The sequence below is a fragment of the Mobula birostris genome, chromosome 32 (genome assembly GCF_030028105.1).
Source record: "Mobula birostris isolate sMobBir1 chromosome 32, sMobBir1.hap1, whole genome shotgun sequence".
In the NCBI taxonomy this organism is placed as follows: domain Eukaryota; kingdom Metazoa; phylum Chordata; class Chondrichthyes; order Myliobatiformes; family Myliobatidae; genus Mobula; species Mobula birostris.
The window spans coordinates 16388003-16415110 of NC_092401.1; the positions used below are offsets into that span (position 1 = coordinate 16388003).

Here is a 27108-nt window from a genome sequence, read left to right on the forward strand (position 1 = left end):
CCTGTCACTCATCTATGTTGGATGGGCAAGCAATTCCTCAAACCAAATATCTGAAACACAAAAGCCTTTTACAACGTACATCGCCTCAGCTTCTCCCCTCTGCCGGCTCTCTGAGACTGAGTTGATCTCTTCACAACTTGTTGTTGTGAGATGTGCTTCCAAACAGCTTCACTGGATCTGCCTTCATGCACCTCGGTGTCGTGGCCTGACTCACGGGCTATCTATGGCTCGGGATTTGACTACTCCAGTGCATTCCTGGGTGACAAACCACGCATCCCCCCCCCCAATTTAAGTGATCTAGAAATTTAAAGTCTGCCTCTTGCCCACTCATACCAAGTACAGTACATTTTGTTCAGTACTGTTGAATCCTTTGCACTACTCGTCTCCCAGAAGCAATGACATGGTTTTGAAACTGTCCTCCTTGCTTCAGAATCCGCCCTTGGCCTCAGGTTTCCTCTGCCATCTCTCATATCCCATGGCCAACCAAGATATCTGTGTTTCTCCAAATTCCATCTCTTCTATGGGCCCAGTAGCCAAAGTTCTGGCCTATTGCTCTGTTTAAGGGGTTCAATCCTCCTCAAAAAAACCTGTGGCATTCAAATTCAAGTAAATAAATAAATCTGAAATAACAGAGATATTTTGTTGATTAATCCAGCTGTCCTTTCCTAGCCTGGTCCATAAGTAACTCCTGGCCCACCAGTTTAGCTGCTTCCTCATGCTGCGGCTGTCTGGAATGGACAACAGATGTTGGCACGGCTACTGATCCAAACCCTGCTTTAGAAGCTCCACTATTAGCAGCTGCGTCTTCGATTGCCAAGGGCTGAAGCTCTGGAATTCCTGGACCAACCCCTTCCATTATCTCAGCTGCCCGTCCCCCAATCCAGCCCCACATGTAGATTGATCAGCATTCCACAGAATGATTCACTTCCCCCAACCTATTCTCTATCCTGCACTGATAAATCTCATGACCTGACCCAGTGTCTCGGAAGATCCAAAGGGAAAGTTGAGTTTGCCATCAATCATCACAAGTAGATGCACACACAGGTGCAATGAAAAACTTATTTACAGCAGTGTCACTGGCACACAGCATCAGGTAAACAACATTCACAAGAGAAAGGTACATTAAACATAAAGTATTCACAATTTTTACAAGAAAGGACTCAATTAGAACAAAAGAAGTGTCCATTTTAGTGTAGGTGATCAAAGTGTTGCTCAGTTCTCGTAATTAGGGTTTTGCAGATTGGTTTCGGGGGGTGGGTTGGGGGTGGTTGAAAGGTAGTTGCTGCCCTTGAACCTGATGGTGTGCAAGTTAAGGCTTCTGTGCCTCCTGGCCAATGGTAGCTGGGAGAAGATGATATGGCCCCGATGGTAGGGGTCTTGATGATGGATGTTAACTTCCTGAGACAGCACCTCCTGCAGATACTGCCAGTAGTGCGGAGAGATGTGTCTGCAATGTAATGGGCAGAGTCATTTAATTTCTCGGATGGACTTAGCCCTCCTGCCCCTCACCTCGTCTCCCCTTCCCTCTTGTAAACTGAATGACAGAACAGCATCCTCACCACCCACTCCATTCTCCTCGTCACCTCTTGGAATAACCTGTCTAACATATTACTTCACTCCTGATGCAAGGTTTCAACCGAAAACAGTAACAATTCCCTTCCTGCCACCCCTAACAGATACTTCAGCCATTGTTTGCTGTTCCAGCCTTTGTTATAGTGTCCCCTCCCAAAGATTTACCCCCATTTACACAATGAATTATTGCCAGAAATCTGACCAAGCAGCCTTCCCCGCCTCCTCACAAAACAGCTCGGAATCAGGTCTAATATCACCAGCAGATGTCGTGAAATTTGTTGCTTTGCAGCAGCAGAATGATGCAATATTACAAGCTATAAATTACACTAAGAGATAGATATTAAAAATTACATTATGTAAGTAATGTAAAAAGAGAGCAAAAAATAGTGAGATAACATTCCTGGGTTCACTGTCCATTCAGAAATCTGAAGGTGGAGGGAAGAATCTGTTTCTGAAAACACTGGGTTTGTGTCTTCTGGCACCTGCACCTCCTTCTTGATGGTAGCAATGAGAAGAGGTCATATCCTGGGTGAAGGGGGTTCTTAATGATGGATGCCACTTTCCTGAGCCATCACCTTTTGAAGGTGTCCTGGATGCTGGGGAGGTTCGTGCCTATGATGGAGCTGGCTGAGTTCACAACTTTCTGCAGCTTTTTCCAATCTGTGCAACAGTCCCTCTGCACCGGGCGGCGTGGCAGCCAGTTAGAATACTCTGCACGCTACACCTGTAGAAATTTGCTTCAAGGTGGTGCCGATGTGGAGACTTTATGCCTGTCGCTCCAATGGGAATCATCAAATACGGTTTGATCATTGTCACAGGCGCTGACGTCCACACTCACAGCCATGGGTACTTCAGTAAGGAAGAGATCTATCATTAAGTTTAAAGACAACTCATGCAATTCTACCCCACTGCGGTAAACCATATATATATGTTGTAACTGGGTTACCTGTCAGGACACTCCCTCTGCTGACTGCTCCTGTGGCTCCTCCCACAGACCCCTGTATAAAGACGATTGTGTCACTGCTCCTCCCTCAGTCCAGGACAGATGCTCAGCATGGACGAGGTCCCATTTTACTGTTAATAAAAGCCTTTCAGTATCTACTCAACTTCCAGTCTTTTGGAGTAATTGATAGTGCATCAGCCACCTTTCTTCGGTCCTCCTGCAGTGGCCGGGAAGGCAGAGATCTATAAAACATTGTCTCATCGTTAAGCACTGCATGACCTCTGGCGTTCCACAACTCCCAGCAGGTAAGCATCTCCCAGACCCTTCCCAACTCCCTGTAAGTTCCTAATCCATAGACTCATCTTAAACCTTCAAAGGTGAAAGGAAGCACCTTTCAGCAGGAAAATCACTCATGCAAAGCATCACCATCATCCAGCGGCCGCTGTTTTCTCACAACACTCACTAGGCAATCAGATTAATTATTGAGGGATTAGGGGAAGGAGGGAGGAATTAGGTTACATTTTTGTCAACTCTGGTCTATGTGATACACACCAGAGATTTTGCAGATGCTGGAAATCTAGAGGAACACACACAAAATGCTGGGCGAACTTAGCAAGCCAGGCAGCATCTACGGAGTGGACTAAAGAGTCGACTATTTATTCCCCTCCATTGACGCCGCCTGTCTTGCTGAGTTCCTCCAATGTTTAGTGTGTGTTGCTCCAGCCTGTGCGCGCTGGCACTGGGTCGCCCCTCCTTCATGTAGTGCTGTGTGGATAGTCCCTGTGCTGGGGTGGCTGTGTGCAAGGACAGAGTTGGTAAATTGGTTGATTACTGTCACATGCACTATGGTTCAGTGAAAACCATTGTTTTCCATGCCATCCAGCGGGATGACTTCATTATATCAGTGCACTGAGGGTAGAACTAGGGAAAACAATAATAATGTGCAGAATGCCTGAAATGCCTGCTTTGCTGCCGCTGCTACTGTGTGATCGAGAATCTCTGGAGGGGAAGGCCCCAAATCCTCAGCTTTGCCTATTACCTGTTGCCGGGGCCGGGGTCGAAGTGCTCAGCAGAGATGGTGCTCGGTCTCAGTGTCGGAGGGCTGGTCGGAGGCTCAGAGTCGGACTGTGGTCGGGTGCTTCCAGGGTGCTGCATCGGCAAGCTTGCAGCGCTGGAAGCTCATGGCAAAGAAAGTTTCTTCCTTCAACCGTCTGTGTGAGATGATGGGACTTTCAAGAGACTTTGAGACTTTTTTTTTTACCGTGCCCATGGTCTGTTCTTTATCAAATTACGATATTGCTTTGCACTGTTGTAACTATATGTTATAATTATGTGGTTTTTGTCAGTTTTATTTTAGTCTTGGTTTGTCTTGTGTTTCTGTGATATCATTCTGGAGGAACAAATTATATCATTTCTTAATGCATGCATTACTAAATGACAATAAAAGAGGACTGCGTGTCCTCATAATCTAAAAAATTTAATCTAATCTAAATAATCTAAAAAATATGCCATCGCAGTTACAAGGCAGACAAGTGCTAATATAAGGTAGATTATGAGGTCAGGAGACCATTTCATCACACTAAGGGACCTAGTCGTTTAATAATTTATTGAGGTACAGCGAGGAATCGGCCCTTTCAGCCCATTGAGAGGTGCCGCCCAACAATCTCCTGATCTAATCCTAGCCTAATTACGGGACAATTTACTATGACCAATTACCTGACCAACAGGTACGTCATTGGACTGTGGGAGGTAGCTGGAGCACCTGGGGGTCACGGGGAGAACGTAGAAACTCTTTACATACAGAGGCTGGCAGCAGCAGGTTCACACTGCCGCTCATAGACAGAGGCAGTTAGGTGGATGATCCAGAGTAGGAGTGAGGGAAGATCAAAAATACTGCCACAAATCTGAAATGAAAGCGGGGAAAGCTGAAAGTACTCAGCAGGTCAGGCTGCATCAGGGGAGAGACAAACCAGAGTGATCTTTTAACTGAATGCTTTTACCCTGCCCTGTCAGTGATTCCAAGGTATGTTTCAAAGGAATCATTTCCTTCTGGTGACCTGAAAATGTTTCCTCCCTCAAACCAATATTTTCACATTTTTTTATAAGACAGAGGGGAGGCCATTCAGCCCCTCAAGACTGTGTCAGCTCACAGAATGCTCCCATCAATCTTATTCTCTGCTTGTGGCCATCAAACTTTACAACTCTTCCCTTGGAGGGTCAGACACCCTGAGCCAATAGGCTGGTCCTGGTTTTTTTTCATAATTTACTGGCATAATTTACATATTACTATTTAACTATTTATGGTTCTATTACTACTTATTATTTATGGTGCAACTGTAACGAAAACCAATTTCCCCTGGGATCAATAAAGTATGACTATGACTATGACTATTTCCCTGTAACCTCACACATGTCCAAGGAATAGCTATCCAGTAATTCCATGGGGTATCATGCTGTCTCCAATGTGACGAACATGTTTGTCTATAGCGATAGAAACGGTTCAAGTGTCACCTGTTGTGTGCCTTGGAATTTTCCCCTATGTTGAATTGTTTGGGATGTCCGGAAACTGTCGTAAATACAGCATGGACAACCATCCTTCAAAGACAGAGCAAAAGAGACGTCCATCCTCAGTATTTCACACTCTGTCTTTTCTGGCAGTGAGAAGTGGAGACGAGGATGACAGACGACTCAGCCAGAGCCTCGACAAAGACAATGGTGAAAGCAGAGTGCACCTAAGGTCCAAACGCCCGCGGACCATCCTCACCACCCAGCAGCGACGGGCCTTCAAGGCTTCCTTTGAGGTGTCATCCAAACCCTGTAGGAAGGTAGGAGCAGGACTGTGGGGGAGATTGCGCACTGAGGCGCGTGCAAGTGGGTCTCGGCCCAGCAGCTGGAAGCAACAGCTCTCCACCACCAGTCACAGTGTCCCATCAACCATCAGGGCTGGAGTCGTTGTACAAAGGCAATACAACCCTTGAAGCATGAGAAGGGCAAGGTGTGTCTGAGTGCCCAAAGCCATACAGGGTGTTCAGAACTCATTGCTCAGCCTCTGTGTTGGTGTGGTTGGAAGCCTGGATGCACTTCCTGAGGGAATGGGGGAGACAGACAACCTCGCAACATTTAGCAAATATTTAGAGGAGTATTTGCATTGTCAAGGCATGGGAAACTATGGGCCAAGGATAGAAAGTGGACCTGATCAATCAGAACAGTCAGGTTTGTTATCACTGTCTGATGCCATGTGAACTTTATTGTTTTGCGGTAGCAGTACAATGCAAAGACATGAAATTACCATAAATTACTAAGAAATAGTTCAAAATACAGTGTTGGGGTAGTGCTCATGACCCATTCAGGAATGGAATGGCAGAGGTAAGAAGCTGTTCCTAAATCACTGATTTTGTGTCTTCAGGCCCCTGTACCTCTTCCCCGATGTTAGTAACGATAAGCGGGCATGACCTGGGTGGTGAGGGTTCATAGCGATGGATATCACCTTCTCAAGGCACCATCTTCTTGATGGTGATAAGGGTTGTGCCCATACTGGAGATGACTGAGTCAACAATCCTCTGGAGCCTCTTGTGGTCCTACGCATTGGAGCCTCCATACCAGTCAGAATGCTCTCCACTGTATACCTAGGGAAATTTGCAAGGCACCACTCCAATCCTCAAACTCCAAATGAAGTAGAGCTGCTGGTGTGCCTCCTTGACCTGCTGGGCCCAGGGCAGATGCCGACACATGGGAACTTGAAGCTACTCACCCTTCCCACTGCTGACCTCAGTGAGAACTGTTGCGTGTTCTCCTGACTTCCCCTGCCAGGCACTGAGGTCAAGGGAATTGGGAGATTTGTGTCAAAGAGTACTTGGTAAGTTGCTGCAGTGCATCATATAGGCAGAATGTGCTGAGATGTTACTGGTGGAGAGGGTGAACATTTTGGGCACTGGATGAACATAAAAAAATTAGGCCCAAGAAAGCGGGCTCCTCAAATCTGCCCAGCAATTTAATGTTGTGCGTGATCTGATTGTAACCTCAACACTAAATTCCCATCTTTCATCCCACTATCAAGGCCAGTCATATATCTTACATATTGACCGATTCTGAGATGATGTCACCTGGCATCAGAGGAGAGGAAAGAGATCTGAGGGATCAGAATCAGAATCAAATTTAATATCTCTGGCGTATGTCATGAAATTTATTGTTTTATGGCAGCTACTATTACTACATCGACTCAGGCCTAGGGGGCCGGCGTCGGGCATGATGACGGACTCTCCACTTCTCCCTCTCCCTCATCAGTGTGTTCAGTTCATCTACATTAGCCCGCACTGCTGTCTTCTGGGAGCGTGTTGACCATAGTCTTGGAAGGGTGTCCAGGGTTCATCCTCCCGTGCTTGGGCTCCCATATGATGACTAGGCTGGCAGGTAGCTCGGGGTGGCGTAGACAGTGCCCCGCTAGTTGCAGTCTTCTCACCTCGATTTTAGTGGTGAGCATCAATTAGTCGTTATAGAGCTCGACGTTCGTCATGTGCTGTTGTAATGAACCTGCGCCATTTGTGGCAGCAGTACATTGCAATACATAATAAAAATAAACTATAAATCACAATTATACATATACACACACATATATATATAACAAATAGTGCAAAAAGAGAGCAAAAAAAAATTAAAAGTAGTGAGGTAGTGTTCATGGGTTCATTGTTCATTCGGAAATCTGATGGCGGAGGGGAGGAAGTGTAACTGTGAGGGGTGTAAGTTATTCACACAGAGTGGTTGATACCTGCAACCCCCTGACAGAGGTGGTGTGCAGTCACTCACTATGATTAAGAAGAAGTCAAACAGACTCTAAAATGTGCCAGGTGTAAAAAGGACGTAGCCACAAAGCAGGCAAATGGGATTGGTGTTGATGGGTAAAAGAAGTCACCACGGGCATGGAGGGCTGAAGGGCCTGTTTCTGTGGTGTAGAACTCTACAGCTTTTACCTAAGCCCCTGTTATTCTATGCTGGCACTGGAATATTGCTGCCATCAGCAAGCAGTGTATTTAATGCCATAAGATCATCAGATATAGGAGCAGAATCAGGACATATTCAACCCACCAAGTATTCTCTGACATTCAATCGTGCCTGATACTTCTCGAATCCCTTGCCCCACCTTCTCCCGATGACCCTTAATCCCTTTAACCAATCAAGAACTTATCAAACTCTGCCTTAAATACACTCAATGACTTGGCCTCCAAGTCATTGTGGCAACAACTTCCACAGATTCAACACCCTCTCGTTAAATAAATTCCTCCTCAACTCAGTTCTAAAGGGGCATCCCTTTATTCTGAGCCTATCCTGGACTCACCCCCTAGTGGAAATGTTCTCTCCAGGCCTTTCAGTATTCATAGGATTCGATGAGATCCCCTCACATCCTTCTGAGCCCCGTTGAGTACAGGCCCAGAGATAAATGCTCATCCCTGGTTGCAACTTGACAAGCTCGTTCTCATCCCTTGAATCTCCAGCAGGGACAAACCTAGGATGCCCAACCGTACATCATAAGAAACCCTCCCGTTCTAATCAATTACCGTGGTAAAAATCAAATTGGCTGCTTTAACCTGTACAGTGTGGTGCAACAGGAATGTTACAACAGCAGTCAAGAGCCAAAGTCAAAGTTGAGCTTATCGTCATCCACACAAGTACTTGGGTACACAGGGGAATATTTTTCAACACACAAACCTAGAATGGCACTTGCCCAAATGCTGAGAATCCAAAGGCCAGCACAAAGGGGGGAGGGAAGATTACCGAGGGGGTAATTCCCAGTATCAGTGCCTTTGTTTTGTTCTAGGTCAGGGAGACCCTCGCTGCAGAAACCGGCCTCACAGTGCGGGTTGTACAAGTCTGGTTTCAGAACCAAAGAGCCAAGGTGAGAGTCATTTTTCACTTCTTCCATTTGTCCGGCCCCACTCGATCTTCTGTTCTTTGTTCTCGGCCATCTTTGCCACTGCTCCACTCCCACACAATCTTCCTTTAGTAACGAGCACTAAAGTGAAAGCTAGTTGCTCTGTAAATCACCGTGCTGCACTGTTCTCTGAACATCGTGGATGTACATCTCACTCCAGATACACAGGACGTTATCCAATCAATGAGGTACCGAGCAATGATGGGTGCATCTGCCAGGTGAAAGATTCCAAGAATAACAATATTGGCTACATGGCAACACGGACAAAATGCTAGAGGAACTCAGCAGATCAGGCAGCATCTGTGCATTCCCGGTATCAGTGCCTCTGTTTTGTAAGTTTCAGGTTGAGACCCGGCACTGGGGCAGGTCAGATGAAAAGCTGTGTTTTTGATGTACTAAAGTGCCTCTGCAACATACTGAAATACTGTTCCTCTAGTATTTGGTGTTGTTACTCAAGATTTCCAGCATCTGCTGAATTTCACATTTAATGTTAGCCCCTTGCCTGGCCAGAGCATTGCCAAATCAGATTAACTGGCCAAAATCTCCTTAATATTTGTGGGATCTTGCTGGACACAAATTAGTTGCCGTGTTTCTCAAATTACTGTAGTAGCAATACTTCAGAACATGAAACCCAACTTTTTATCTCAACTGCCCAAATGCAGGGTCTCAACCTGAAACTTACTCCTTTTCCCCGCTACAGATGCTGCGTGACTTGTTGGATTCTTCCAATGTTCTGTGTTTTATCCCAGATTCCAGCAAAGGCCATCTTTTCAATTTCCTTTTTACTTCAGAAGATTTTCCTCAACCTTAAATCACTTGCACTGTGCTGAGGCTGTGAAAGACTGAAAGCAGTGCAAATTTTTCAGCTCTCTGCCAGCCAGGGATTTACCAGTATGGTAACCCTACCCCAATCCATAAACCAGGCCGGACACGTCCGAACTCAGCTGACCTTGGCTCCAGTTTGAAAGGTGCTCAATGGAAGGGTTGGTAGTGGGTGGGACAGCGGTGTAGCTAATAGGACCACTGTCTCACTGCTCCTGTGACATAGGTTCAGCCCTGACTTCGGGTGCTGTCAGTGTGGAGTTGGAATGTCCTTCCTCTGACCCACATTCCAAAAACATGCAGTTGCTAGGTTATTGGCCAGTGCAAATTCCCCCCAGCTTGCAGATGAATGGTAGAACTTGGAGGGACCCAAATGGTCTGTTGAGAAAGAAGTATGGAATGAGCATAAGATTGGTGTAAATAGGTATTCCATTGGTATGGAAACACCAAAGCCTTTGGTATGGAAAAGCCGACAAAAAGCAGTGGATATGGCCCAGACCATCACGGGTAAAGCCCACCCCACCTTTGAACACATCTACACAGAGTGCTGTTGCAGGAAAGTAGCATCCATCATTAAGGACCCCCACCACCCAGGCCATGCTCTTTTCTTGTTGTTGCCATCAGGAAGAAGGTACAGGAGACTCGGGATCTATACCACCGCATCAACAACAACTATTTACCCCTCGACCATCAGGGCTCTTGAATGAGAGGTGATAACTTCACTCAGCCTCACTCACATCATCACTGAACTGGACTCACTTTCAAGAATTCTTCATCTCATATTGTCGATATTTATTGTTTATTTATTATTATTATTATTATTATTTCTTTTTGTACTTGCACAGTCTTTTTGGACCATTGGTTGCTTGCCTGTCCTGTTAGGTGCAGTTTTTCATCGACTCTATTGTGTTTCTTATATTTACTGTGATTTCCCACAAGAAGATGAATCTCAAGGTTGTACATGGTGACATAAATTTACTTTGAACTTTGAGGTGTTTGATGGGCCTGCTTCCACGTGGTATGGATCTACAACAAATCCCACGTAAGACTCAAACGATAAACCTCTGTGAGATGACAGGGTCCTTGAGGTGGAATCCGTTGAAATACCATTATGATTTACCGTACCTGTTGGCTCTTGAGACTCTGTGAGATTGTGACATAGAAACATAGAAAACATAGAAAATAGGTACAGGAGTAGGCCATTCGGCCCTTCGAGCCTGCATCGCCATTCAGTACGATCATGGCTGATCATCCAACTCAGAACCCTGTACCAGCCTTCCCTCCATATCCCCGATCCCTTTAGCCACAAGAGCCATATCTAACTCCCTCTTAAGTATAGCCAATGAACTGGCCTCAACTGTTTCCTGTGGCAGAGAATTCCACAGATTCACCACTCTCTGTGTGAAGTTTTTCCTAATCTCAATCCTAAAAGGCTTCCCCTTTATCCTCAAACTGTGACCCCTCATTCTGGACTTCCCCAACATCGGGAACAATCTTCCTGCATCTAGTCTGTCCAATCCCTTTAGGATTTTATACGTTTCAATAAGATCCCCCCTCAATCTTCTAAATTTCAACCAGTATAAGGCTAGTCGATCCAGTCTTTCATCATATGAAAGTCCTGTCATCCCAGGAATCAATCTGGTGAACCTTCTTTGTACTCCCTCTATGGCAAGGATTAGGGGACCAAAACTGCACACAATGCTCCAGGTGTGGTCTCACCAAGGCCTTGTACAACTGCAGTAGTACCTCCCTGTACGCCTGTACTCGAATCCTCTTGCTTGTGGCCTCCTCCTTCCTCTCTCACACCACCCAGACTGCTGGAAGTAACCCATCTCAGTCCTGAGAACCCTACAACTTCCCTCTGGAGATGCCACCGGACACGTTGCGCTTCACCACCTCCTCTGTGTGTTGTTTCAGTTTTCCGGCATTTGGAGGCTCTGGTATCTCTGGTGCTCTTGTCTGGTTCCCTGAAGTTTAATCTCTTCAGGACCTCAAAATCATGGAGGACAGTGACCATGATTCAAACTGAACCCCACTGCATTTCTTTCTGTTGAGGATACTGTTAATCTTTACACCTGCAAAAAAAAAAGTGTTTATAACCTGTGTTTCTTACACGGAAGATCAGTTCTAAACGTAAAAGCTGATCCCCTTTTTGTCTGAAATCTCCAGATGAAGAAACTTGCTCGAAGGCAGCAGCAGGAACAAGAGCGTCTGAACAGCCAGCACTTTGGCTCGCTATGCCGCTCGAATCGAAGGGAAAGGCACAACAGCCTGGACAGTGAAGGTGAGCGGGTGCTCAGTGATCCCCGATTTGACAGCGGCCAGAGACAGGGGAGGGAAACGGGGATGGGGAGAACTGCCAGGGGGTCTCATGGTGAAAGAGTGATCAGGGATCCTTAGATCAGAGGTTAAGAGGGGCTTTAGCAACAACAGTCATTCTCATTGCAGAAAAGCGTTTCATGGGAAAGGGTTGGTGTTAAAGAACATGGGGGAGAAGATCTGCAGACTCTGTGTTCTGCCGCCCTTGACAAAACTTAACGTGCATCCTGCAGCTCAATAATTTTGGATAAAATGCTGGGCAGCCATCATTGCATTATGCCAGTAAGTGGCTCTGCCTATATACCAAAAAGCTATTTTAGGATTTATTCTGAACTATTAACTTTAATATTTGGAAAATTTGAAACATTTCAACATAATCTAAATTAACAGACAACTACATTTCAAGATAATATTTTCAAAAGATTTTTAATAACTTCTTTAAATTGAACAGCATAGTAAAGACATTTCAAATTGGTCAGCAATTTAATGTCTATTGCCTGGAAGACTTCCTTTAAGATCGCTTGCTACAAGGAAATATTCCTCACACCTCCTTGAACCTGTCACAGAAATGTAAGACCAGTGAGTACCAACATTCGTGGACAAAGTAGATTTCAGTATCAGAGTTCAGTCTGTAACAGATTGCAGAATGCAGTTTTAAGATTTATTCGTTAAAGGCATATAGCACAAAAATAGGCCCTTCAAGTGGACCATCAAGTACCTACCCACACTCAACGCACTTCACCAATAGCCTTCTGTGCTATCAAAAGCTCGTTAAATGTGCAAGTACCTGCCTCCATCACCACCTCAGCGAGGGTGTTGCAACTAAGCCCTAAATTTAAAGTGACCACACAGCCTCAGAATAAAGGAATGTCCCTTAAAGGATGAGGAGGAATTTCTTCAGCCTGAGAGTGGTGAACCTGTGGAATTCGTTGCCACAGAGGGCTGTGGGGGCCGAGTCATTGGGTATGTTTAAGGCAGGGATTGACAGGTTCTTGAGTGGTAAGAGAGTTAAGGGTTACTGGGCGAAGGCAGAAGAATGGGGCTGAAAAAGAATCACCCATGATTGAATGGAGGAACAGGCATGAAGAACAGCCTAATTATGCTCCTATATGTAATGGTCTTAGGCCGCAAACCCTAAGATTTCCAAGCTTTGAAAACAATTTGAGCCAGACATCCTATTAATTTAGTAAACAAGAAACAGCAAACACTTCTGTTTACAGTTGTTACTACAAGATACACCAAGTCGTGGGTTTGCAAAGCTAGTCATCAAAATCTGGAAATGCGATGGTTGAAGGAGAAAAGAAGAACCAGAACGGACAGGATTTTGGGGGCACTGGTAAACAGGCTAGAATCACAAGCTTCCCTTCAGCAATCCCTACAGTGACAGCCGGACAGATTCCCAATGGCAAGTCTGAGTACCTGTTGTCCTCTTCCCTGCATAGAGACTGATACTTGGGCAGTGAGAATGAGCCCTACCACAAGCTGGGAACTAAAAATAGGTTGGCCAAACAAGCCATACCACCAAGTGGTCAAAATAAAGAAATATTTAAAGATAAACTTAAAATCCTAATTGACCTCCAAACTTTAAACTTATTTAAGTACTTAAAAAATAATTTAACAAGCCATTGAAAGTTGTACAAACATTAAGGCAAGTAATTTTAAAATGATTATCACTTAAAATATTACTCAAAGCTCCTGTCAACAGTTCCCTTCCATTCAAATGAATGGAAGGAAGAATGTCCTTTGACTTCCTCGATCCTGGGCTGAATTCTTCATGAGATGGTGCATGAGGTCCAAGTAGGTCCAAGCTCATGCCGACCACTGAGGAGGTCTGTGATTTTGCTACGTGGAGCAACCATCAAATGAAGAACTCGGCAGCGGAACAGCTTGCATAAACACCAATATGGAATATTTCAGGAACCTTTGGGAGAAACAGAATTCCATCAGGAGAAATGGCAGCAGAGGTCTCTATAGATATTATAGGTCCTGATCATTTGGAAACTCTGGGAATGAAGTGCGGAAACAGTGTGGAAAGAACAGTTTTCTCCCGGTCGGGATTAGTTTTTAGTTCCAAGTGCTCCTGCCGTGTTTTGTCACCCTGCAACCTTATCCTTCGATCTCTTTGAATTATGGAGGACAGCATGTGTATAAATGTCTCTCTCCAGCAGACTTCATGATCATCATGACTCCAGTATTTCTACCATTTTTTAATTGTACATATGATTTTTTTGTGTTCTATCGCTGAGCAGCAGTGATTGGCCTATCAGAGTTCTCTTTGGGAACTAGTTGACTTGATCAGCATTTCTGATCTGGCTGTTGTTCACGATTGCATTTAATTAAAAAAAAGATTTCCTGAACTGGCAGGGCCAAAGCCAACTTGACATGATAAATAGCTGGTTAGTGCGGTGTAGGCAACCAGCTCTGATGCTGGGTTTGAGACTAGATACATTCCACTCTCAGGCTGTGATTGGGCCAGCCCTGAGCCCTACTGTATTTCTATGTAAATGTTCAGGTTATTTTCCCTCCACCACACCAGGAGGCTCGCACTAGGAAACTAGGCCACATGGGCTATGGGTATGGATCCTGGGGAGGAGAAAACTGTAACATTCTACCTTCTCTATCTCCCTCATGATTTTATGAACATCTATAATGTTAACCCTCAGCCTCCTTCATTCTAGTCCCAGCCTATTCAATCCTTCCTTATAACTCAAGCCCTCCAGTCTCAGCAACATCCTTGAGAATCTACACCCACTCTAGCTTAATCACACCTTCCTGTTGTTGTCCAGAACAATATTGCAGATGTCGTCTGACCATCATGTGTACAGTTATATAATGATGTCCCAACTCTTGTACTCATTGCCCCGGGCATGCCACATGACCTCCTCACCAACTTGTCTACCTGTGTCATAGCTTTCAGGGAACTTGTACCCTTGGCTCTCTCTGTTTTAACAACGTTCTCCCGGGCCCTACCGTTCACTGTGTGTGTCCTGCTCTGGGATAACATCTCAAAATGCATGACTTCACATTTGTCTGAGTTAAACTCCATCTGCCACCCACTGGTCCACTTTCCCAGTTGAATGTTGTGAAGTTTTGACAAAAATCTGGGCAGGAATTCCAAAGATTGGTATCAAGATGGCTGATGCCATGGATGTTGCTAGTAAGCTTGCCTCTGATGACTATGATTGATGGTGGATTGCTCTGCCCCTACAGACATTAACAAGGTCAACTGCTGACTGGCTCCCTTAGACATTCCATTTGCCAATGTGTCTTTTTCTGCCCCATGAGCAGGTGTGGCGCGTGCCCCAGGGATGAAAAGGATGATGGCTTCCTATCCCTCTCTGCAGCACCAACAGCTGAGACCAATCAATGAGAGCAGCTACACCGTGGACTGCTTCAGCCGGGATCTCACCCCATCACCAGGTGATCACACGCAGCCTCGCGGCGAGTGAATTCATCGGACAGGGACGGACCGAGCACGGGCACAGAACTGAGTCACAGTAAAGGACGCTCATGAAAAATAGAGGGTGTAACCAGGTGAACGTCCAGAGGATAGGAAGGTAGAAAGATGATAAACAGGGTTCAGGCTTTTCCATTGTTCAATAGACCAAAGCTGATCCACTCCTCCCACATTATCCCTAGATTTCCAAAGACAGTGACGAGGTTGGTAGAGCTGCTGCCTCATGGCCCCATCAACCCAGATTCATTCCTAGCCCCCACTGCTATCTGTGTGGACTACGCCTGTTTTCCCCGTGATCATGTGGGTTTTCTCTGAGGGCTCGGCTTTCCTTCCATGCCCCAAGGGCATGCTGCTGAAGGTAGTTGAGCGCTGGGTGGGGAATTAATGAGAACGTGGGGGAGAAAGATTACAGGGAAATGTGTGGGAAAATGGAAGTGTGTTGAAAGCCAGTATAAACTCAATGGACCAGATGGCTTCCCTCTTTGTCATAAGAAAGTATAAAAATTGAGAGGCTTCAGATCTGAATAACCACCTACAAAAGGATTTATAAGTACTCGGTGGAAACCAATTTCTCCTTGGTTCAGTCTGAAATAGGCAAACGTTCGGGCTCAGACTCCCCACCCCCAAACCTCACGGCACTCGGCGAGAGGAAACACCTCTCAGCCTTTTGTATCCGTCCAGGAACTTGTGCATCTCAATGAGATCACTGCTCGTGAATGTTGAAGAAAATGTATGCTATCTATTCAGGGACACTTTATTGTGAAGAATAACTTGATCCCCTAAAAGACCACAGAAAGAATAACAAGAAGGGGTTGGTGACTTTTAGGATGAGTGGCAATATTAAGGACAAAGCTTTAAGAAGAGCCTTAAAGAAACAGGAAGATAATCCATTTACAGTCTACGTGGAGATTAATGAGTCTCATTGCCTGTAACAGCAGAGCAATTATAAAATAGCATTTTATAACAGGTAACCTTATAAAATGTAGATTTTGTGAATAACAGCCTAGTGTGTTCCACCTCTCACTTCCACACTCTGTAAAAAACTTCAGGCTTGTCCATCGCTCATCTACTGCTCTCGGTTTTGGCCTCTCCCCACTTATTGGCCTCATTGGGAATTTCAGAGCAGCGATTCAATTGAATAGACTGAGAGAAATGACAGCCACATTATTGATTTTTCATTCAAAAAAACCAGGAAGGTCCTGGTTCCAAATCTGCACTGCGTTAAGAGACAAGAGGCAACAGATACTGGAATCAGGAGAAAAGAGCGAGTTGCCGGCAGCATCTGTCGAGGGAAATGGATGTCAGAGGAGGAAAACCTTTTCAAAGTGGGCATACACTGAAGAGACTTCACAGTGGAATAGAGACATAAGAGACCGCAGATACAGATGAAAGGCCTTGCCCCAAACATCAACTCTCCATTTCTCTTACAGATGCTGCCTAACCATGAAAGCCCTGCAGCATCTTAGCAACGCATACAGAATGCTGGAGACGCCAGAGAGTAGTGGTGGATAACTGTTTGTCAGATTGGAGGCCGGTGTCTAGTGGTGTGCCTCAGGGATCTTTTCTGGGTCCAATGTTGTTTGTCATATACATTAATGATCTGGATGATGAGGTGGTAAATTGGATTAGTAAGTGTGCAGATGATACTAAGATAGGTGGGGGTGTGGATAATGAAGAAGGTTTTCAAAGCTTGCAGAGAGATTTAGGCCAGTTAGAAGGGTGGGCTGAAAGAGGGCAGATGGAGTTTAATGCTGATAAATGTGAGGTGCTACGTTTTGGTAGGACTAATCAAAATAGGACATACATGGTAAATGGTAGGGCATTGAAGAATGCAGTAGAACAGAGGGATCTAGGAATAATTGTGCATAGTTCCCTGAAGGTGGAATCTCTTGTGGATAGGGTGGTGAAGAAAGCTTTTGGTACACTGGCCTTTATAAATCAGAGCATTGAGTATAGGAGTTGGGATGTACTGTTGAAATTGTACAAGGCATTGGTAAGGCCAGATTTGGAGTATTGTGTACAGTTCTGGTCACCGAATTATAGGAAAGATGTCAACAAAATAGAGAGAGTACAGAAAAGATTTACTAGAATGTTACCTGGGTTTCATCACCGAAGTTACAGAGAAAGATTGAACAAGTTGGGTCTTTATTCTTAGGAGCGTAGAAGGTCGAGGGGGGACTTGATAGAGGTATTTAAAATTATGAGGGGGATAGATAGAGTTGACGTGAATAGGCTTTTTCCATTGAGACTGGGGGAGATTCAAACAAGAGGACATGAGTTCAGAGTTAAAGGGCAAAAGTTTAGGGGTAACAAGAGGGGGAACTTCTCTACGTAGAGAGTGGTAGCTGTGTGGAAGGAGCTTCCAGCAGAAGTGGTTGAGGCAGGTTCGATGTTGTCAGTTGAAGTTAAATTGGATAGCTATATGGACAGGAAAGGAATGGAGGGGTATGGGCTGAGTGCAGGTCAGTGGGACTAGGTGAGAGTAAGAGTTCGGCACGGACTAGAAGGGCTGAGATGGCCAGTTTCCGTGCTGTAATTGTTATATGGTTATTTGGTTATATGGTTATAACTCAGCAGGCCAGGCAGCATCTGGAAAAGGAGAACAGTTGATGTTTTGGGCCGAAACCCTTCAGCAGCATGTATCTGCAGATTTTCTCTTGTTTATCCCTGCATCATCTTTTCTTTTGCTCTCCCCTGAATTATGTTGTCTTAGTGGTAGAAATGAAGGGGAATTTCAGTGGGATTCAGAATAGGGAGTGTTCAGAGGCAATATCAGGCAAGGTGTCTGTCCTCTCATGCATCCAGTGAATTGTGAAATTGTGAAAACAGTTCACAGTTTTGAAAACAGGCTGATGCGGATTTTAAGAAACTGGAACTGGCTCAGTTGTGATTGTCAGATAACCCTCCAATGTCACTCAAATCTCTCCAGAACAGAGAGTGATGAGAATGTGGAATTCACCACCACAGAGTGGAAAAGGTAAATACCTTTGATGCATTGAAGGGAGGCAAGGTAAACACAAAGGAGAGCCTTGTATGTGAAGATGTGAGATCTATTAGGGCAGGAGAACCATTATGTGGAACATAACATTGACACTGACTGCAGTTTGTGATTTAAGTAGTACTGAATTCTGTATGTGAACTGTCATCTTCTGGAGGGCAGAAGGACATTGAAGCACCCAACTGATTTAGAAGCTAGGAGGGAATCAGCAACAAATAAAACTTGGAAAAACTGCACCTTAAGATTAAGTCATCTGTTTTCCTTTGTGTCAGCTAGATTCGGAGGCAGTCTTTCATAGCATGGATCGTGATGGTTCACACAGTCTCCTGGTCTCATCCGAATCCAGCCGCCTACCTGCAAGAGTGGGAAACCCCATGGACCGGCTGTATTCCATGCAGAATTCCTACTTCACTTCCTGATCGGCTGCAATCCACCAAGGAATCTTTGCCTTCTTTACAAGTACTCGGTGGTAGGGTTGTTGTTGTCGTCGCTATTTGCCCTTCGCAGCACTTACATAACATCTGAAGTACAAGGAAAGCAGCGATTCCACCCGCCGTGGACAATGCTCATGCATTTTTGCCTCACACCACTCATTTCCCCTCCTGCACACACACACACACACACACACACGCACACACACACACACACACACACACACACACGCACACACACACACACACACACACACACACGTGCACTGAATGAAAAAAAATAAAAAAGCATACAAACAGAATGACGCTGAAGTCTAGTTCCTTCTAGTCATAGTGTTCACGTCCAGCTTTCAGCAGGGAGGAGGAATAGAGAAGAAATCAGCACCGTTAAACTAACACTCAAGCTAAAGTGCATCCATTCTACCTTCAGCCATCACTGTGTTAAACTCTATAATGTTGGTGATTAGTACTTAATAATTAACCTCTAGTCCTGGACTACCAGTTTCTCTAGCCAGAGATTTTTTCTGCATTCGTTCCTCCAAACTATTGTCACTGGCCAGAAATTCCACAGATTTCATGAACAGTGAAGGGTTTCCACATACCCCATTAATCATTTTAATCCAGAAACTATCATTACAACTAAAAGGCAGAAATCTCCCACTATAATTTTTATGTATGCTTTACTAAGGATCCCACCTATTGCCCCAGAAGTAATTGCCTTTGTTAGCAGGCACTCCTTGACAATGGTTTATCTGCAGTGGGACTGGTGGCCTTTCTGAATGGGCAATTGTGAACCAGATAGCTTGGCCCAAAATTCAAGTCGCAGTCAGGAGCATTTCACTTCAGATTTACTCAATAACTGAATGTAAATTGCTTGCTGTTCAGATCACTGGTTCATTTTTCTCAACTGCTAGGCCAGACATACAGTGGATCCCAGTTAACTGGGGCACATCGGGACCAATACATTTTGGCCCAATTAAGAAGCTGCTCCAATAAGTCAACTTTCATGAAAATAGTTTAAAAGTATTAAAAAGACAAACTATCATTTAACTGAGTAACATAGTATGTACTTTAATGAAATACAAAAACAAATTAGAAAACTATCAATACTACGATAGTACTATAAAATTTTGTATTAGTTCCTGATAATTATCAACAGAGGAATTCATCCAGTGTACGCTGCCATTCTTTTGACTGACTGTAAGTTAACAAAACCAGTGCAGACACCTAGTGTAGATAATGGACTGCCATCATACAATCCTTTCAATGATTGCATCCTCCAAATCTTCAATTTCATTGGAACATTCAAGATGATTGCCTTCAAATTCTTCGTAGTTTCTAACTTGTTGAAGTGGAGAAATCGTTTCATTTTCACTCCTGGCTGTTTCTACCATCTCCAAACCTGAATACTTGTAACTGCAGTGAACAAAACAGTTCTAAATTGTCTTACTGTTTATTTCTTGCCAACTATCAGTGACAGAAATCACTGCTTTTTGAACAGAAATACACACGACCGATACTATTTAAAAAACTGTTTGCTCTAGGCATGGTATAGTGTCTAACAGTCACACAAGTGCAGGCGACTGATGCTTGTTAAAAAGTTTTCGGCAACAGTCTCTTGCCCCAATTAGGTGTCAGGATGACCCAAATAAGTGAAAGGAATCCTGGCTATTTTCTCAATTAGCTCTTGCTCTTTCTGAGTTGGCCTAAATATGCAACCATCCCAATTAAATGCAGCACACACAAAATGCTGGAAGAACTCAGCCGGGCAGGCAGCATCTATGGAAAAGAGTAAACGGTAAGGACACTTAACAATTAACTTAATGATTTGCCCCAGTTAACTGTTGGCCCAATTAATCAGGATCCATTGTATATCCATTTTACTATTGTAATCCAACCCCAAATATGTTCAGCAGCACACTCAAAATGAAGGATGAAATCAGCAAGTCAGGCTGCATCTATGGAGGAAAGTAAACCTTAATGTTTCGGACGAAGATCCTTCATCAGGACTAGAAAGTAAGGGGCAGAAGCTAGGATAAGAGTTGGGGGGAGGGTAAGTAGTACAAGTTGGCAGGTTGATAAGTGAAACCAGGTGAAGAGGAAGGCAGGTGGGTGGGAGAAAGGTGATGAAGTAAGAGGTTGTAGATGATAGGTGGAAGAGTTAAAGGGCTGAAGAAGAAGGAATGATAGGAGAGGACGTAGACTGTTCTTGCAGAAAATATCTCGCCGTTTGCATCTTCACACAAGGGGCCTAAAGCCTGTTTCGGGATCTGTCCAGGGCTGCTCTATCTCTAGTCATTGGCCAAAGAAGTGATCCTCAAGCAGTGCCTGCTAACAAAGGCAAGCAAGTGCTGAAGGTTGAAATAGGAGGTGTACCTCAGATTACAGAACCCAGATTGCAGCTTCATCTGTTCCTCAATGGGAGATTCCAAACTGACCCCTCCCCAAGCAAAGTCCCGTTACAGACCAACTCGCTAACCCCAACTGCAGAATCCAATCTGCCTGACTCCGAGATTGCCACTGACACGTTCTAGGAACACAGCAGCTCCCAGCAGAAGGCTCTATAATACTAGTTCAACTTCTAAACCCACACAACATGAGGGTGGAGCTTATTGTTTTCTCCCTTAAGTGAAGAAACTTCAAAGAAAAGCTTTAATTGTCATATATCCACTGAAACATACAATGAAATGCGCCATTTGTGTCAACAGCCAACACAGTCCAAATATGTGTTGGCAGCAGCCCACCAGTATCACCATGTGACCGGCCAGTCCACCTAACCATAACCCATCGTATTTGGAATGTGGGAGGAAACCAGAGCACCTGGAGGAAATCCATGTGGTCATGGGGAGAAAGTATCAACTCCTTACAGACAGCGATGGGAATTAAACTCCTATCACCGATTGCTGGCACTGTAATAGCATTATGCTAACCACCCTAAGTGGTTTGAAGAACTTCATTCAAATTGTATGGGGATTGTAAATCCAGGTTAACGTTAGCAGCACAGTCCACAAACCAACTTGTATTAATCTGAAACAAACATGAGCCGAAAACATCCGTGTTTGGACGAAGTCCAAGATTTCTCTGCAATGCTAATGATGAGACTTCACTGTAAACCTTACCAAACACTATACACTACCAGATGTGCAAATTAGATTTCCAATTTGTTCAATTTAAATATTTTACAAAGTTGCAGATGAGACACAGATGTTTGGCAAACCTTTATACAGAAATTTGTGCTGTGGGCTGGAATGGTAATAGTATCTCATTAATCTTTCCTCTCTCCTCAGCCCAACAACTGGATGCATCTGGAACATATCTACTAGCTAATATTTCAAAATATCTTCTTTGGCACCAGAATATGCCTAAAGCTCCCTCATTTCATCTCCTCAAATTGGAACATGGTTGAAAATTTCTTAGCAACGCAAGACCTGAGTGTGGAGGAAAAGCTACTATTAGAAATAGTGTCAGGACTAGGCTATCTGGCATTTTGAGCCTGCTCCACCATTCAACAGTATCATAACTGATCTGGTCGTGGACTCAGCTCCAATGACCCGCCATCTCCTTAAAACCCTTAATCTCTTACTATGCAAAATCTAGCTGTGTCTTAAATATATTTAATGAATTAGCCTCTGCAGCTTCCCTGGGCAGATAATTCCATTCATTCACTACTCTCCCTGAGAAAAAGTAGATTCTGCTCCTCCACATGCTGAACCTACTTCACCAAATTAGGGGCATTTAAGGAACCCTTAGATAGGTACATGGATGATAGAAAAATGGAGGGCTATGTGGAAAGAAAGGGTTAAATTGTTCTCAGAATAGGTTAAAAGGTCGGTACAACATTGTTAAAACCTTGTAATGTCTTGTAATGTTTTTTGTTCTACGTTAAATTTTAAGGCTATGTCACCTAGTTCTAATCTCACCTACCAGTGGAAACAGCTTTCCTGCCTCTATCTGAATGATTTATTATCCCTCTCAACCCCATTCTCCTTCCTTCTCCCTGTAACCTTTGACACCCTTAATCATTAAGAATCTTTTTTTTGCTTGAAATATACACTATGACGACCTCCGCAGCTGTCTGTGGTATCCTCTGGCTGAAGAAATTCCTTCTGATCTCTATTCTGAAGGGTTTCAATGAGAACCCCCGACCCATTCTTCTAAAATCCAGTGAGTACAGGCCCACAGCCATCATACACTCCTCATATGTTAACCCTTTCATTCTCAGGATTATTCTCGCGAACCTTCTCTGGACCCTCTCCAATGCCATCACATCTTTTCTTAGATAATGCTCACAATTCTCCAAGTGTGGTCTGACCAATCCTTTATAAAGCTTCATAATTGCATTCTTGCTTTTATATCCTAGTCCTTTCAAAATGAATGGTAACATTGGCCTTCCTTACCAATGACTCAATGTACAATTTAACCTTAGGGGAATCCTGCACGATGATTCCATTTGCTCCGATTTCTGAATTTGGTCCCCATTTAGAAAATATATTCCTTCTACCAAAGTGCATGGCTATATACTTCTCCACACTGTATTCCATCTGCCACTTCACTGCCGATTCTCCCAATCTGACTAAGTACTTATGAAGATTCTTTGCTTCCTCAACACTACCTGCCCCTCCACCTATCTTTGTATTGTCCACAAACCTGGCCACAAAGCCAACAATTCTGTCATCTGAATCATTGACATATACCATGAAAAGAAGCGGTCCCAACTCTGATCCCTGTGGAACACCCCTAATCACCGAAAGCCAATGAGAAAATGCTCCCTTTATTCCCACTCTTTGCTTCCTGCCAGTTGGCTAATCTTCTATCCATGCTGGTATCTTTTCTATAATACCATAAGCTCACATCTTGTTAAGCAGTCTTGTTTGTTGCACCTTGCCTTCTGAAAATGCAAATAAATAACATCCACTGACTCTACTTTGTCTATCCTGCCTGTTATTTTCTGAAAGAATTCCAACAGACTTGCCAGGCAAGATTTCCCCTTAAGGAAACCATGCTGACTTCAGCCTATTTTATCATGTACCTCGAAACCTCATCCTTAATAATGGACTCCAACATCTTCCCAACCACTGAAATCAGGCTAACTGGCCTATGATTTCCTGTCTTTTGCCTCCCTCCCTTCCAAAAGTGTGAAGTGACATTTGCAATTTTCCAGTCCATCACAACCATTCCAGAATCTGGTGATTCTTGAAAGATTTATTACTAATGCCTCCACAATCTCTTCAGCTACCTCTTTCAGAACCCCGGTATATCTACCTCCAGACCTTTCAGCTTCCCAAGCACCTTCTCCAGAGTAAGAGCACTACAATCACTTTTGCCCTTTGACACTCTAACATTTCTGGCATACTGTTGGTGTATTGCACAGAGAAGGCTGACGCAAAATACTTATTAAGTTCATCTGCCATTTCTTTGTCCCCTCATTACACCTCTCCAGCATCATCTTCCAGTTGTCCAATATCCATTCTCACCTCTCTTTCACTTTTATATATCTGCAAATTTTTTGGTATTCTCTTTTATATAATTGGTTATCTTACCTTCATATTTCATCTTTGCTCACTTTATTGCTTTTTTAGTTGCCTTCTGCTGGTTTTAAAAAGATTCCCGATCCTCAGCTTCCCACTAATTTTTGCTACACTTTATGCCTTCACTTTTTCTTTTATGCTGTGTTTAACTTCCCTTGTCAGCTACGGTTGCCTCATTCTCACTTTAGAATAGTTGTTCTTTGGGATGACTCTATCCTGTGCCTTTGAATGGCTCCCAGAAATTCCAGACATTGTTGTTCTGCCATCATCCCTGCTAGTGTCACCTTCCAATCAACTTTGTCCAGCTCCTCTCTCATGCCTCTGCAATTCCTTTTACTCTACTGTAAATGTATTACATCTGATTTAATCTTCTCCCTCTGAAACTGCAGGGTGAATTCTATCATATTATGATCACTGCCTCATAAGGGTTCCTTGAGCTCCCTAATCAAATCTTGGGATCCAGTACTAACCTGATTTTCGCAATCTACCTGCGTATTGAAATCCACCATGGCTATCGTAACACTACCTTTTACATGCCTTTTCTATCTCCCTTTGTAATTTGTACACCAAACCTTGGCTACTGTTTGGAGGCCTGTATATAACTCCCATCAGGGTCTCTTTACCCTTGCAGTTTCTTAACTCTACCCACAAGGATTCTACATCTTCCGATCCTATGTTACCACTTTCAAAGGGTTTGATTTCATTTTTTACCACCAGAGCCTTCTGTCTACCTGCTTGTCCTATGAAACAATGTGTATCCTCGGATGTTAAACTCCTAACTGTGATCTTCTTTCAGACATGACACAGCCCACGTCATACCTACCAATGTCTAACTGCGCTACAAGATCATCTACCTTATTCCACATGCTACTTACATTCACATATAACACTTTCTCTCTTGTATTCATCAACCTTTTCAACTTTGCCTCCAAGTTAATGGAAGTTAAATGTTTATCCTCTTCTAGACTTTTTGTCTTTTTATTTATTCTAGAATCTTCTGTAACCTCCTGTGTACCCTCCTTCGTATTTACTTTATCCCCACTTTTCCCAAACTATTTAACCCACCCCCACTATTTACAATTCAACTCATCCCACTGACTGCAATTTTGTCCTATCAGATGCCTATCCTTCCTCACAGTCTCACTACATGTTGTATCTGCTCGCCGACAAAATCGAAATGGGTGAATACAGGACTGAAGACATTATATCGGAATGTGTGCAGTATACAGAATACGGTAGATGAACTTGCGACACAGTTACAAAATTGGCATGTATGATGTTGTGAGCATCACTGAATTATGGCAGAAAGAAGATTATAGCTGGGAGCTTTGTATCCAAAGATACACATTGTATTGAAAGGATAGATGGGAAGCCAGAGGGGGGTGGCATTGCTCTGTTGATAAAAAGTGAAATCAAAACATTAGAAAAAGGAGACATAGGGTCAGAAGTTGTTGAATCATTGTGGGTAAAGTTAAGGAACTGCAAGGGTATAAAGACCCTGATGGGAGTTATATATAGACATCCAAGCATTAGTAAAGCTGTGGCCTACAAATTACAACAGGAGAAAGAAAATGCATGCCAAAAGAACAATGTTACAATAGACATGCTAGATTTCAAAATGCAGGTAGATTGGATAATCTGGTTGGTGCCGGATCCCAAGAGGGGGATTATGTATAACGCCTACAAGATAGCTCTTTAGAGCAGCTCAAGATTGAACCCACTGGGGGATCAGCAATTCTAGATTGGGAGTTGTGCAATGAACCAGAATTGATTAGAGAACTTAAGGTAAAGGAATCCTTAGGGGAAAGTGATCATAATAGGATAGAATTCACCCTGCAATCTGAGAAGGAGAGCTATATCAGAATTATATTTCAGTAAAGGGAATTACAGAGGTATAAAAGGGGAGTTGGCCAAAATTGACTGGAAAAGAACATTGGCAGGGAGGACAGCAGAGGAGCAATGGCTGGAATTTTTGGGAGCAATTCGAAAGGCGCAGGATATATACATCTCAAAGAGCAAGAAGTATTCTAAAGACAAGATGACACAACTGTGGCTAACAAGAGAAGTTAAAGCCAACATAAAAGCCAAAGAGAGGGCATATAATAGGGCAAAAATTACTGGGAAGTTAGAGGCTTGGAAAACTTTTAAAAATGAATAGGAGGCCACTAAAAAGGTCATAAAGAAGGAAAAGATGGAATTTAAATGTACACTAACCAATAATATTAAAAATGCTACAAAAATTTTCTTCAGAAGCATAAAATATAAAAGAGAGGTGTGAGGAGATATCGATCTGCTGGAAAATGGTGCTGGAGAGGTAGTAATTAAGGACATTAAAACGACGGACAAAGACAAAGTATTTTGCATCAGTCTTCACTGTGAAAGGCACTAGCAGTATGCCAGATGTTCAAGAGTGTCAGGGGGCAGAAGTGTGTGAAGTTGGCATTACTAGAGAGAATTTCTTGGGAAATGGAAAGGTCTGAAGATAAGTCATCTGAACCAAACGGTGTACATCTCACAGTTTTGAAAGAGGTGGCTAAAGAGATTGTGGAGTCATTAGTAATGATCTTTCAAGAATCTAAGACTCTGGCATGGTTCTGGAGGAATGGAAAATTGTGAATGTCACTCCACTTTTCAAGAAGGGAGAGAGACAGAAGAAAGGAAATTACAGGGCAGTTAGTCTGACCACAGTGGTTATGAAGATGTTGGAGTTGATCGTTAAAGCTGAGAAGGCACATGATAAAATAGGCCAGATTGAGCATGGTTTCCTGAAGGGAAAATCTTGCCTGATAAATCTGTTGGAATTCTTTGAAGAAATAACAAGCATAATAGACAAAGGAGAATTGGTGGATGTTGTGTACTTGGATTTTCAGAAGGTCTTTGATAAGGTGCCACACATGAGGGTGCTTAACAAGTTGAGAGCCCATGGTGTTACAGGAAAAACACTAGCATGGATAAAGCTGCTGGCAGAAGGCAAAGGGTGGGAATAAAGGGAGCCTTTTCTGGTTGGCTGCAAGTGATTAGTGGTGTTCCACAGGGGTCTGTGCTCCTTTTTGCATTATATCAATGACTTGGATTACAGAACTGATGGTTTTGTGGTCAAGTTTGCAGATGA

At 43.7% G+C, this 27108-nt stretch overlaps 1 protein-coding gene across 3 annotated transcripts in view; it reads left to right on the plus strand.

Moving 5' to 3' along the window:
* Positions 1-18792, plus strand: part of lmx1al (LIM homeobox transcription factor 1, alpha-like) — a 123090-nt gene extending 104298 nt beyond the window's left edge. For 2 of the 3 annotated variants that reach the window (XM_072248298.1, XM_072248297.1), the window contains exons 5-9: positions 5174-5340; positions 8328-8405; positions 11433-11547; positions 14871-15002; positions 18314-18792. In XM_072248298.1, the coding sequence (XP_072104399.1) occupies positions 5174-5340; positions 8328-8405; positions 11433-11547; positions 14871-15002; positions 18314-18456 (635 nt within the window). In that variant the 3' untranslated portion in view covers positions 18457-18792. Of the gene's footprint in view, positions 1-5173; positions 5341-8327; positions 8406-11432; positions 11548-14870; positions 15003-18309 lie in introns of all 3 variants that reach the window. The other variant, XM_072248299.1, reaches the window with a different exon arrangement.
* Positions 18793-27108: the final 8316 nt, after the last annotated feature.